General features: G+C 44.3%; 1 protein-coding gene and 1 long non-coding RNA gene across 3 annotated transcripts in view; one reads left to right on the top strand and one right to left on the bottom strand.

Moving 5' to 3' along the window:
* LOC127001626 (uncharacterized) overlaps positions 1–14,095 on the top strand; it is a 99,161-nt gene that overhangs the window by 38,387 nt on the left and 46,679 nt on the right. The gene's annotated exons all lie outside the window — the stretch shown is intronic.
* Positions 1–14,095, bottom strand: part of LOC127001624 (carbonic anhydrase-related protein 10-like) — a 108,390-nt gene that overhangs the window by 63,808 nt on the left and 30,487 nt on the right. For both annotated transcript variants that reach the window (XM_050866475.1, XM_050866486.1), the window contains exon 3: positions 10,188–10,324. In XM_050866475.1, coding sequence (XP_050722432.1) covers positions 10,188–10,324 — 137 coding nt within the window. The remainder of the gene's footprint in view (positions 1–10,187; positions 10,325–14,095) is intronic.

The raw sequence follows: 14,095 nt of genomic DNA, 5'->3' as shown, positions 1-14,095 counted from the left end.
GGGAACTAGGTTGGTGGATGTCTGACTCTCTGCAGGAAAAGAGATGGAGAACTGAGAATAACAGACAGAGATAGACAGACAGAAACAGACAAACAGACAGAAACGAAACTTAATTTAAGGTTGATGATTGTACTTAGTTAGTGAATGTCTGAATCTGTGCAGGAGAAAGAGAAGAGGAAGAACTGAGAACAACAGCCAGACAGAGAAGCAGATTGCAAAAGACATATAGACGAGACAAACCAGACTTATTGTTGAAAGTTTGCCTTACTTTTTTAATGTCTGACTGTCTGCAGGAGAAAGGAAAGGCGGAGTGAGGACGGCCAACAGACAGAGACACAGACAGAGAAACCGATAGACAGACAGCCAAACTGAGAGACGAAAACGAAACGAGAGATGTCCTGGAAGTGTTGTGATGCAAGGGCTCGGGGAGGAGGCACCAGGAAAGAGGAAGGAAGGAGGTAGGGAAGCAGGGGCGAGGGGCAGGGGGGGGGGGGGCGGGGGCGAGAAGGGGGCTGACCTGCTATTGGTATCCATTGATCTCTTGTTGTTTGGAAGGACAAGACGGATTAACCTGCGACGCCGAGGCTACGAAGGGCATTTTAGATTGAGAGAGAGAGAGAGAGAGAGAGAGAGAGAGAGAGAGAGAGAGAGAGAGAGAGAGAGAGAGAGAGAGAGAGAGAGAGAGAGAGAGAGAGAGAGAGAGAGAGAGAGAGAGAGAGAGAGAGAGAGAGAGAGAGAGAGAGAGAGAGAGAGAGAGAGAGAGAGAGAGAGAGAGAGAGAGAGAGAGAGAGAGAGAGAGAGAGAGAGAGAGAGAGAGAGAGAGAGAGAGAGAGAGAGAGAGAGAGAGAGAGAGAGAGAGAGAGAGAGAGAGAGCGAGAGAGAGAGAGAGAGAGAGAGAGAGAGAGAGAGAGAGAGAGAGAGAGAGAGAGAGAGAGAGAGAAAATAGCATCAAAAAGCCTTAAAATTGACCGAGATTACTGTAGAATTGCCCTTGTGGCTCTCTTTTTTGTAAACGTTAGCTTCACCGCTTGCAACGAGGCAATATTTTTTTTCACCAGTTCCAAACAAAACAAAAAAATAGTTGCGTGGGAACCGAACTTTTTCATCACCGCGCCACATATGTACACACGCCCACTCCGTCACTTTTTGTTTACACTTGTTCCGGCGATGTATGTTGTGTATGGGTGGGCGTGCGCTGAATACCCTGCCCCGCCAAATGAGCAGCCCACTAACAATTGCCTCTGATAAGCGATTAGATAGGCGGGATGGATGATGCCGCGGCGGACTGTGGCGGAACAACAACAACAACAACAACACGGACGATGACATCAATAACAGCATGAGAAGTAGCAACAACAACAGCAATAACGACAACAAAAATGAAAAATCACTCCAACAAACAAAGACAACAACAGCATTACTAACAATGACAAAAACAACAACGAGATCAGCAGTAGCAGTAGTAGTAGCAAGAACGATATCAAGAACGACAATAAGAATGACTCTAGTAAACGCAGCATTAACAAAAAAAAAATGATAAAAACGTTGGCGACAAGAAGAAAATAAAATAACACAAGACCAACAGCGAACCAACAACAACAGGACCAATAAAAACAATCCCCAAAACAAAACAATAATAACGTTAGCGAGAAGAAAACAAAACAAAATAAAAACAACCGCAAAAAAATCAATAACCAAAACAATAACAAAAATATCACCAGGATGTTACCGCGGGCCATTATTTGAAGTGAAGAGCAGGAGAGAGCACAGGCGGCCGAGCACGACATTGATAAAGCGAGAAACACAATTAAAAGCAATTAGCGAAGCCTTCAATTAAGAGTCGGGAAAGTAGCCGCTGAATGTGTAATGTAGATGATGATGATGATTAGGAGGAGGAGGTTAATGATAATGATAATAATGGAAATGAGTAGACTAGGCTAAGCAGTAGTAGTAAAGGCAGTAAAAATGAAAAAAATGATAGTTAAGACGACGACGAAAAAGAATAAGAAGAAGAAAAATAAGAAGAAAGAGAAGAAGAAGAAAAAGAAGAAGACGATGACGAAGAAGAAGAAGAAAAAGAAAAAGAAAAAGAAGAAGACAATGGCGAAGAAGAAGAAGAAGAAGAAGAAGAAAGAGAAGAAGAAAGAGAAGAAGAAAGAAGAAGAAGAAAAGCGCGAAATAAAAAAACATAGAAACAGACAGACGGAGAAAAAGACGAATGAGTAGAGACAAACATCAACAAACAGACAGATAAACGAGCAGACAGAAGAAAAAGAAAAATAATAGAAGTAGTAAAAGAAGAAGAAGAAGAAGAAGAAGAACAGATTCAGAATTTCTACCTGTCCCTCTCCCAGAAAACGGAAGAACAGACACTCAGACATCGATTTGCCCAGAACGGAAAGGAAAGTCAAGCCTCACTGCACATACATAACCTCGTGCGATGATGAGATTTCGACCCTGTTAGCTTTGAAGGCGCCATTTATCTCGTCCGTTGATCTCGATTCCCCGCCACGCCGCCAGAAATCAGCTTTGCGAGAGAGCGAGGCCACAACCCCTTGACTTACCTGCCCGTTCGTTGCCCGCCAGGTGAGTGAGGCTGAACGAACGCGTCGGTGTGAAATGCCAGCTTGATATTTTCTCCTGGCCGGGTAATCGAACTCGTCTAGACCGTGTGCCTCGTTGTATTCGTCTGCGTCTTAACCGTTGCGACATCAAACCTCTACTGCAACCATACTACTAATACTACTACAACTACTACTACTACTACTACTACTACTACTACTACTACTACTACTACCACTATAATGTAATAATAATAAACCATCCCCCCCGTCACCACCACCACCGCCACTTCAGAGGGGCCTCGAGGACTGGAAGCTAACGAGTGTAAATCTGCGGTCTGTGGCCCAAATTGTCCCTCGATAGTCGTTAAACGCAGCTAACGACCCGTATGTTCAACGAAGTCGCGGCGAACTCCCCACACTCAACCCACCCACGCACCCACACGCCCACGCACTGGCCCCCCCCCTAACTCCCCCCCCCCCTCAAACCCATCTGCTGCAAACCCTCATCTCCTCAATCTCACGACCATGACCAACCACACACACACATACACACACACACACACACACACACACACACACACACACACACACACACACACACACACACACACACGAGGGAACCAAAAGTGCGTAAAGCTATTTTTCGTGCATTTTATTCATATCGTAAAAACAAAAACAAAAAAGACGGGTGTGAATATTATTGTTTTTATTATTATTTTTATTATTTTCATTATTTTTATTATTTTTATTCCTATTATTACTGTCACCTTTCCATACGCCAGGTGTGAAATTAAATCGCTCTCAGGGTCCTGATTATTAAATCGATATTCTCTCCATTACTTAACTTTCCACTTACCGCCTCCTCCTCCTCCTCCTCCTCCTCCTCCTCCTCCTGTCCTCTATGCTCCCACACTTCATTTTTACGCTCACTCAAAATCCTCCTCCTGTTTGTCTTGAAATTCTCATTATAAGTTTTAATGAGTTTTCCTTCCCACCCGGAACAGTCGTCTTGGATTTAGATATTTGTGTGCGTATATGTGTGTGTGTGTGTGTGTGTGTGTGTGTGTGTGTGTGTGTGTGTGTGTGTGTGTGTGTGTGTGCGTGTGTGTGTGTGTGTGTGTCTAACTTTGCTTCCTAAAATGCACCAAAAATTTACGTCTTCGTTAAAATCTTAATTGTAGTATACGTCTCTCTCTCTCTCTCTCTCTCTCTCTCTCTCTCTCTCTCTCTCTCTCTCCGTAGCATAACATACTAAGCCACACGTAATCGCATTCAAAACACAACACACACACACACACACACACACACACACACACACACACACACACACACACACACACACACACACACACACACACACACACACACACACACACATCCACCCTTGTCTGTCTAGAGAGGAATTAACGCCGTGAGCCAGACAGGTTAGTACGAATCTGAGTGGCGAGGGGAAGCGAGGGGAAAGGAGGGGAGGGAGAGAGAGAGGAGAAGGAGGAGAAGAGGGGAAGGGCTGGACGGGGCGGGGAGGGGAGGAAAGGGGCGGCGCGTGGTGAGGCGTGGAGAGGGATGGGAAGGGGAGTGTGGGAGGAAGGGAAAACAAGGGGAAGAGAGATGAGGAAGGGAGGGAGAAAGAGGAGGGGGAAGGGAGGGGAATAGGGGCCTAGGTCTGTACATTACTGGCAACACTTTTAGCATTTTCAGTGACCGTTGTTGTTGTTGTTGTTGCTGTTGTTGTTTTTGCTAACCTTCCGTCGCTGGTATTTAGTTGCTGTTGTTGTTTTTTACGCTTCCTCCTAATGGGACTCGAGTGTTTTGTTTCGCTGTGTACTGCTTCACCCCGCGGTTCGAAGCTAAGTGGATGAAGCAGCAATGAGAGCAGGAAAAAAAAAGAGCGAGAGCAATTGGGAAAAAAAACGTCAGATTTTATTATTGTGTGTGTGTATGTGTGTGTGTGTGTGTGTGTGTGTGTGTGTGTGTTTTCGAGTGTAAATGTACCTGAGTGCGTTGTTTTTTTATAATGTTTTAAATGCATGACTTTTATCTTATTTTTGCACATTTCATCAGATTTCCCATAAAGCCCAGCGTGTGTCGCGCGCTGCACCGGCGAATATGGTTCCATCAGATATAATCTCTCTCTCTCTCTCTCTCTCTCTCTCTCTTTTCATCGCTGAAGGAATTTATACGTCGATTCACCTTGATTGCTTGCTGGGTAATGACGTCACGAGTTACCTGCCTCACCGCCCCCGCGTGTAGCAGATCCGGGCTTATACTTTATTGTGATTTTTTATGTGCTTGTTTGTCTGTCTGGATGCTCTCCCTTCCCCTTACTCTCCCCCCACCTCCTCCCCCTCCCCTTCTCTCTCCACCTTCTCCTTCAACCTTACCTAGCTCCCTCTCCTCATCTCTTATTCCTCTTCTCCCTTTCTCCCTTCCAGCTCTCCCCTCTCATCTCCTACTATTCTCCTTCTCCCTCTTTCTTCCCCTTACCTAGTCCTGCCATGCCCTGTCTCCCTCCTCCTTTCCCTTGTATTGGTTTCTCCCTGTATCTCTTTATGTTCGCCTCCTTCTTCACCGTTGTCTAGCTCTTTTCCCTCCAGTTGTTTTGTTGTGTCTTCTTAATGAATATGGTAAGTGTTTTATGATGATGATGTGTGGTGCGCTGTTTTCACTTTACACTCGTTTTTTTTTTTTTTTTTTAGTAGTGATGCAAAAGTTAAAGTGCAGTGTTCCATGACTCTACTTTTACTTTTGTTTTGCGTGTTTTGTACATTTATATTCTTTTTTTTTCGATATGCGTTAGTCAGAAGCGGGGACGGAGGGAGGAGGGGAGAAAATATGCAACGCGGGGATCGTTCTTTCAGGAAACATCAATGCGCGAGGTGGGGGAAAACACAGAGAAAACACAACTCGCGTCTTGTTTATCGCCCCGCCACGCCGGCCAGCCCCAGCCCCAGCCTCAGCCTCCCACACTAATAGTAGTTCCGTAACTCTCGCGGCCATTGGATTGCCCCTTAAACCGTTGTGTCGCGGGGAGCCAGAAATATGCACAAAACAACGAATGTTTCTCAATAAAGTGCAACGCGCGGATTTACCCCCTGGCGTGCGCGGGGAAAGAGTATTAAGTGGGGAACTGAGGCGACATTGAGATTTGCGAGTGATTGGTTGGAGGGAGAGAGGAAGGGAGAGACCAGTGTTGCCAGATTATCGTATTCACCACATTGTATTTATCATTTTTAAGCCTCAAACTCTCGTACCTACACAAATAACGAAAGAATATTAAAGTTAGCGTTAAAACTGTTATTTATTGATGTTTGTTTGTTTAGTTTTGCTATAGATATCAGTCAGAAACTACGAAAATGCAATACGGTGTGTACGATAATTTGGCAACGCTGGGAGAGAGTGAGAGGGGGAAGCTTGTACATAGTGGTGCCATCTATCGGGCGGTGCGGCAGTGAGTGAGGGTTCCGTTACGAGGGGTTTAAGGGGAGTGTGTTCTCCTCACCCCACATGACTCCCCATCGCGAGGCTGCAAACACGTGTATCTCTCCCATTCTGTGTGCGGGAGGAAAGTGTAACGAAGTAGGGTTTCCATTTTGTCGGAGGGGAGAAAGTTGAAACAAGTCAGATTATTCAGAATGAGAAACAATAATTGAATGGCGTCCAGCATATGCTCCAGGTACTAAAAATAGGTTTGGGAGTTTCTAAGAAGTTGTATTATTTGCAGCCGTGAGTGACAATGTAAGCAGTTTTAGGAGTTTGTGGTAATGATGAAATATTGAAGCTCAGTACGGAGAAAGCGAAGTCGAGGAAGGAATAATTGTAGTAGTCCCGAAGTCCTTCTATTAATGAAAAGTCGGGATCATCCAATCAGGAGGGTCAACAATACCGTAATTAAGTACGCAAAAGAACAACAGAGCGGATCCGGACAACAGAGGCGCATGACATTGTACTCGGCTTGATCCAGAGCCCAAAAAAGAAGAGCATCGTCAGCAGCAGCATCACAACCAACGACAACAACAACAACACCGCAGTCAAATAAGCATGAAAGGCACCAACAAATCCCTAATTCTTATCTTTTTCATTATTATTATCACCACCACTACTACTACTACTACTACTACTACGACTACTATTACTACGACTATCAATACGACTGTGACTCCTACAATAGCATAGACAACACATGACACTGTACCTCTCTTGTCCCACCACCACCACCAACAACAACAACAACAACAACATCATCACCGGCAGCATCCGTCAGCCCTTCACATCCCATTCACGACACATCACAATTTTTATCTCGCCGGCGCCGTCAATCAAGGCTGAGGGCGGCGGCGGGAGGAACATCCGACTAACCCCGAAATTGGGAATAGTTCTATAAATGTCGGCGGGTGTATATAAAAGAAAAGAATGGTGTGTTCCGCTGCGCCTACGGGAAACGCAAACAGGCAGGCAGGGAGGCACGCGAACAGGGAGGTAGGCACGCAGGCAAACTCGCACGCGGTCCCTTCCCCTTCCCGGCCTTTCTCTTCCCCTTCGCCCGCCAATAATAATAACACCAACAGCTAACATCCAACCTCGTATTTAAACGCAGCGATATTTAAACGTAGACACCATATATTCCCCTAACTGCTGCTCCCTGTTCTCTCCCCCTCTCTCTCTCTCACGCTATCTATCTATCTCTCTCTCGTTTTTCCGCCTCCCACCACCACCACCACCACCTCCAGCGCTACTGTTGCTTTTATTAGGTGACTCGGCTCTACGCAGCTGACTGGAACGAGGATAGGGCGTAACGTGCGTAGGGGTGACGAGGGTGAAGCTTGTAAGGGAGGGAGGAAGAGGGCGCTCGTGTGTCTCCAATAAGCGTCGTGTGTGCAAACGACACATGATTAGATTTCATTTTTTGGTAAGTACTTGGTAGTTTTTATTTTTAGGGAGGTTGGGGGCGAATGGAAGAGTAAATGCTAGCTCTGGACGAGTGTAAAGGTAATTCTTCCACCTTTGCGCATTAGAAATATTAGAAACATTTGTGGAAATAGTAGTATTAGGAGTACTAGTCAGTAGTAGTAGTAGTAGTAGTACCAATAACGTGATGTGTATCTTTGGCCTTTCAATTAGCACAGTTCTTAATTGATCTCAGCCTTAAATGAATATGCTTGTACAACGATTAATGATTGTGTGTCTGTGTGTGCGTGGGCTTAGTCATACATCTAGACTGGGTGACTGATAGCCCGCGTGAGGGATATTGCTTTTCTGGTAGATGCGTACCTGCCTTTAGTTGTTTTTTTATCAACACACACACACACACACACACACACACACACACACACACACACACACACACACACACACACACACACACACACACACACACACACACACACACACACACACACGCACGCTCACGCACACATATTTGCAGCATTTATGGACGGCAATGTTTCCCAATTTGCCGAGCCTGTTTCTGACTCTTTTGATGCCGTTCCATCCGTCTATTGTTTCTCTTGTGTGGAGGAAGTTTCACCGGACTCCTTTAATCTTGCTGGATCTTCTTGACCTTATAGTTTTTACGTGCGTCTCGAATATCTATTTGTGTGTGAGTGTGTGGTCTGACCTTTCGCCTTGCTATTTGTGTCCTTTCTTAGGGTTTTGTTTTGTTTTGCCTCGATTATTTTGTTTTGTTGCCTCTCAGATTACTTTTTTTTTACGTGTCCCAGTTCTTTGTTTTGCGTGTGCTCCTTATCCTCTGTGTTGCGTGTGCCGCCTATCCCTTGTGCTGCGTGTGACCCCTATCATGTGTGTTGCGTATGTCCTCTATCCTGTGTGTTGCGTGCGTGCCCTGGTCTGCGTTTCCCTCATTGTGATTTGTCGTCATTTATCGTCCTCTTTCCCGGGTTTATTGGACGGGCCTCGCCTTGTCGATATTAAGGTTTTCATTACCGTGTCGCTTGATTTGGTCCGCGTTTGACTTTTGGCTTGATGCTTTTTCCGTTCGTCCGGTATTTGGTTTTATTTCTGGGCGCTTGTCTTTTTGTTGCTGCATCAGAATTTTTGAGATACGTTAGCGTCGCAGCTCGCAAATGTTATCTCGCTGATATTTTAAAGGTCTCGCTGATTTTGTGTGTGTGTGTGTGTGTGTGTGTGTGTGTGTGTGTGTGTGTGTGTGTGTGTTTGCGCGCGCACGTGTGCGTGTAACAAAACATTTTTAAATATTTTTTTGCTTTTTGCTAAACACGAGTGGCGACACCTTTCACGTTTTTCATTTTTCCTCTGCCTACAGTGTTGCTTTTCTGTTTTCTGTATGCGGGCATTTATTGTCTGTCCATTTTTCTTTTGTCATTTTTGTATCAGTGTTCTGCAGCATTTTTTGTACATACATTCCTCTGCTTTGTCTCTCGGCTAATATTTCTTTCCCTCTATATTTGTTTTCTACATAAAAATTCCCCAAACTTTGCCATCCTTTACACGGCAACTGTTAGTTATATTTTTGCTGTTGTGTTCATTTGTCGAACGCTTTTTTGCCGCTATTTTTCTCGAAAAAGTTTACCCTTGGTGTTCACCTTGTCTGCCCATTTTCAGTAGGAATAAACTTTTACTTTTTTAACAGTTTTTCCAGGCTGTCACCTTGTCACCAACGCGGCCAAGGTTTCATTATTCTCCGCCATATATGAACCTCACACCGAGAGTTGCGTTGCTCTTGCTCGTTTGTTTCTGCATTTGTTTGTTATCTGTCTCTCTCTCTGTCTGTATGTTTACTCTGTGCTGAGAGAACATGGATGGATTTCAGTGATTTTGTCCAGAGTTAATAAAGGTTCAAGGAGAAGAAGATTACAACTTTGATCCACATGCTCCTTGACCTTTGAAGAAATGTTCCACGAAGCTCCACTGTAACCAATCTTGTATTCATTTAAGATAATATTAACTAATGGTCAAGCAGGTACGAGGCCAGGGATCATTTGTAATTTTTAGTTATTCAATCAGAGAGATTTTGCGATTATTTTCCTCCTCGTCGTCACTTCCCAAATAATATAACACAAAACAAAATACCAGCTATTGGCTTCTCATGTCGTGCTTTTTACTTTGATATTTACCCGGGTCGAGTTGTAGATTTAAAACTCTTGAAGCATTTCTATGTCATTAGGAAACAAATTCACAAAACTGTATGGCTTCGGCCGGGAGTGTGCGCTCCAAATGCTTCTGTTCTTTTTTTATAAACCTCATTTTTTTTCCATCTGGCAATTCTATAGGCACATTTTTCGAGTTTCAAGTGTATCTGCAATCCGTATTTATACATTTTAAGCTTCATTTCCTATTGCTTTTGTTCCATTTTATACCCCACATTTTTTTCCACTCAATGTTTTCCATCGGTCAAATTCTATAGAAACATTTTTCGAGTTTTAAGTCTATCTACGATCCGTATGTGTACATCCTAAGGCTACAATCAGCTTCCCCTTAACCTTCCCTGACGTGCCATCCCTTCACGGCACCTCACCTCAAGACGGCATCCCATCGCGGTACTCGGGCGCGGGCGGAATGTCTCCCTCAACTAATTTCCCCTCGCGTGTCTTTTTCACGGTCGCGCGCCTCCAGTCGGCGGCGTCCCCTGGCAGCAGTACTCACCCGGTGCTTGTCGACGTGCAGCTGGCGGAGGTTGGGGTCGTAGAGCAGCGTGGCGGGGTCCAGGTTGACGGGACTCTGCCGCCGGCCGTTGGTGCAGAGCGACCACTCGGGGTTAATTAGTCCCCAGAACTGAGGACCTGGAAGGGAGGGAGAGCAAGAACAAATGTATTTGGGTTTTGTGAGAGGATGGAGTGGCATGGTGATATGTACTGGTGTAAGAAAATCTGTGCAGAGGATATATGAGAAAGGGTTGCGTTGTAGTGTTGTGTGTAAGTGTAAAAAAGCATTAGGGATGTGCGGATAGGTGTAGCGGATAGGTGTATTAGGCATATGGGAAAAGGTGGAGCAGCGTTAGAATGCGTAGAGGTGTAGGAAAAGCTGTACAAGAGATATGAGGAAGGATTGCGGTGTGGTGTCGTGTACAGGGGATATGGGAAAAGGTTGGCAAGGTGTTATTAAAAAGAGTAAGAACTGTATTAGGAATATGAAGGAAGATTGGGTTGGTGTGGTCGTGTGCAGGGGTGTTAGAGAAGCTGTATTAGGGGTACATGGAAAGGCTAGGGTGGAGTGATGTGATGCGTGGATAGCTGCAGCTGTGATGATGTATGATGTTTTTTTTTTTTTTTACAGCAAAGGAGTCAGTTCAAGGGCATAAAAAAAGGAAACAATAATGAAAAAAGAGCCCGTTACTCACTGCTCCTAAAATATAATATAAAGTAAGTGAAATATAATTTAAAGTAACATATATTTGTGTGTGTGTGTGTGTGTGTGTGTGTGTGGCTCTATAGGTGTTTATAAATAGTTTGTTCGGAGGAAAAAAAACAGTAAGATGCATAGTTTTCTCAAGTTGTCAGGAGATCTTTACCGTCTCATTTAATTTATCCCGCTCCGGTTCCCTCTCCTCCTTCGTCGCTCCCTTCTCCCTCTCTTTGAAGTTGAGAAAGAATCTAACTCTTGTGCAAAAACTACGGTCAGGGACTCGAACTGAACAACAAAGGCTATTGAATACATTTAGTAGGGCAAAGTTGTCGCTAATCACTCGTTGTTAATCGCTCATATAAATTCATGAGTCACCGCAAATACTTCTGCCAACACAAAGCGCAGACCAGGAATTAATATTTACAACCGACCTCTCTCTCTCTCTCTGGGCATTCCTCACGCTCCAGTTCTTTAGGCATTAGCACATCGAGGCCTCCTGCCGTTCAGTGCCTGCGGAATGAACTAATTAAAGAGGTTGAATATTACGATCACAGCATTTTCCGTGGCCGGCTGACTAATTGGATCACGGTCATTCGACCAATCAAGCGCAAACAGTTCATTTAGATTTAATTACGAACACTGCAGTGGATCTCCTCTCCGTAAAATATTGTCTTTCTTTACACTGAAAGCAACACAAACGCAGACAGAAAAACATTTAGCCGGGTAAACGAAATCACGAAAAAAGCTTCATTAATACCATGCTCCGAGGCACTTCTTACGTAAATTCCAAATAACGGATCTCATCTCTGTAAAACCGTCTTTCTATTCAGTGGGGCCCGAACACAAACAGTTACAGAAACACTTAACCAGGTATAAACACGATGCTACGAGGCGCTTACACAAATCATTACAGAATCACTTAATCGTGGAAACAAAAATCACAAAAAGGCGCCGGAAATGAAAAGGCGGCGCGGCCCTTCTTGCATTTGCCTGTTGTCCCTTTGGTCTGGTGAGGCTTGACAGGGCCCGGGTGTGTCTCGCAACCTCTGGCGGCCCGCGGAGAGTTACTGAAGTGTCTAATTGGTGGAGGCGAAGAAAAGAGAGGAGGGAGGAAAGATGTCGCCGTTAGGGAGGAGGACAAAGGCGAGGAGGAGGAGGGCAAGGGCGAGGAAGAGAAGGAGAAGGAGAGGTTGAAGCAGGAAGGGAAAAAGAAAAGTGGGAAATGCGAGGCGAGAGAGAAATAGAAGTGTTCCTTTCATAGATGAGAGAGAGAGAGAGAGAGAGAGAGAGAGAGAGAGAGAGAGAGAGAGAGAGAGAGAGAGAGAGAGAGAGAGAGAGAGAGAGAGAGAGAGAGAGAGAGAAACAAACAGAGACAGAGAGAGATTATGAGAGATAGTATCACTCTTAAAACAGCAACAAAGAAAATACATTTATCCTGAAATACATCAAGAAAAAAGAGGGAGAGAGAACAACTGAGAAGATTGAGGGAGATTAATATGACAAGCTCTTTGGATTACGCTGTAGGAGGAGAGACTGAGATTGCGATAAAAACAGAGACAACGCCAAGGAGTGCCACCCCCCCCCCCTCCTCCCTCGGGTAAAGTAAGAGTTAATGTGGAGGTGGAGGGCGTGGGTGTTTGTGCCTGTGTGTGTCAAGGGAGGAGAGGCAGGAAGTGTAAGAGAGGGTGAAGGAGGAAGGGGAGGAGAGGAAGAAAGGAAGTAGAGTAGGAGAGGGTGAAGTGTGAGACGCTTGGAGGAAAATGAGAGGAAGGTAGTGACGTAGATTTGAAGGTGAAAACACAGACGAAGAAGGAGACGAAAGGGACGAAGAAGAAGGCGAAAAAGGAGACTAAAAAAAGGAGACTAAAAAAAGGAGACTAAAAAAGGACACTAAAAAAAGGAGACTAAAAAAAGGGAGACTAAAAAAAAAGGAGACTAAAAAAAAGGAGACTAAAAAAGGAGACTAAAAAAAGGAGAGGTAGAAGTTGTTATGATTTTCTTGTAGTATTAGAAGAAAAAATAAGAAATGGGAAAAATGAAACAAAAAAGAAAAGGAAAAGAGGCAAAAGTAGACGAAAACAGTAGGAGAGAGAGAGAGAGAGAGAGAGAGAGAGAGAGAGAGAGAGAGAGAGAGAGAGAGAGAGAGAGAGAGAGAGAGAGAGAGAGAGAGAGAGAGAGAGAGAGAGAGAGAGAGAGAAATGGGAGTGGAGAAAAACTCATAGAAGCGAGCAAACACTAAGTGATTAACTCTCGTATACACGTTCAATAACTCTCAGGAAGCAATAAAGAAAAAGGGCGAAGAAAAAAACTATTAACGCAGACGAGCGAGTATATATATTTTTCCCCCAAACCGGAGCGCGAGGAGAAACGAAAACAGAACCCGGAAAAAAAAGAGAAAAGGGAGAGAAAAACACGAAGAACGCGCCCCCAGCAAATTAAATTGAGTCTGAAAGCTGGTGTCGAGGGCATGCACGCTGCCCAACAAATGTAATTAATAGAGAAACACGGTGAAAAGTACACGTGTAACAGAGTAGTGAAGGCCAACCAAACCCAAACGACAGGTGTGCGGGGAGGGGGTGCGTGAGAGAAAGTGAAAGTGAGAGAGAGATAAAGGTAAAAGTACGCCGCATTAGAGTGGGCAGGTGAGGGAGGAGGTGTCGGCAAATATAGTGACGAGAGTACGCGAGAAAGGTAATTGCCTAATGGGACAGGTGAGTGAGGTAACATAATAATTGGAATGGTGTAGCGGCGAGTGGGCAAGTGAGTGACTGTGAAAATAGAATGAGTGAGATAAAACACGGAACTTAATATTAAAAAATGGCTAAAGCAATATAGTAATGAAGTAATTTTTTTTCTTTATCTTTGCGCTTCAGAGAAAGATTATGCGTTATATTTATTGGAAACTATTTTTTATCTCTTTTCAATGTGTTTGCGCTTAAGAGAAAGATGCTGCGATATATTTAGTGGAAAGTATCTCTTTTTATCTTTTCATTGTGTTTATGCTTAAAAGATGACGAGTTTTATTGATCGGAAAATGTACTACGTGAAAGAACGAGCTAATTATTGATAAGAAAAGTGTAGGCAATGCAAAATAAAACGCGGGATCTAATCAGCGGAGTAAGATAAAAAAAAATCCTATGCCACCCTTAGCGCTCGAAACATTATGCCACACCAGACGAGGGATTCTGAATTGACCCTTTTGAGTATTG

This window comes from Eriocheir sinensis, chromosome 2, assembly GCF_024679095.1.
Source record: "Eriocheir sinensis breed Jianghai 21 chromosome 2, ASM2467909v1, whole genome shotgun sequence".
Classification (NCBI taxonomy): Eukaryota; Metazoa; Arthropoda; class Malacostraca; order Decapoda; family Varunidae; genus Eriocheir; species Eriocheir sinensis.
The sequence above is the reverse complement of the archived record's forward strand: the minus strand, read 5'-3'. Positions and strand labels throughout refer to the sequence as shown.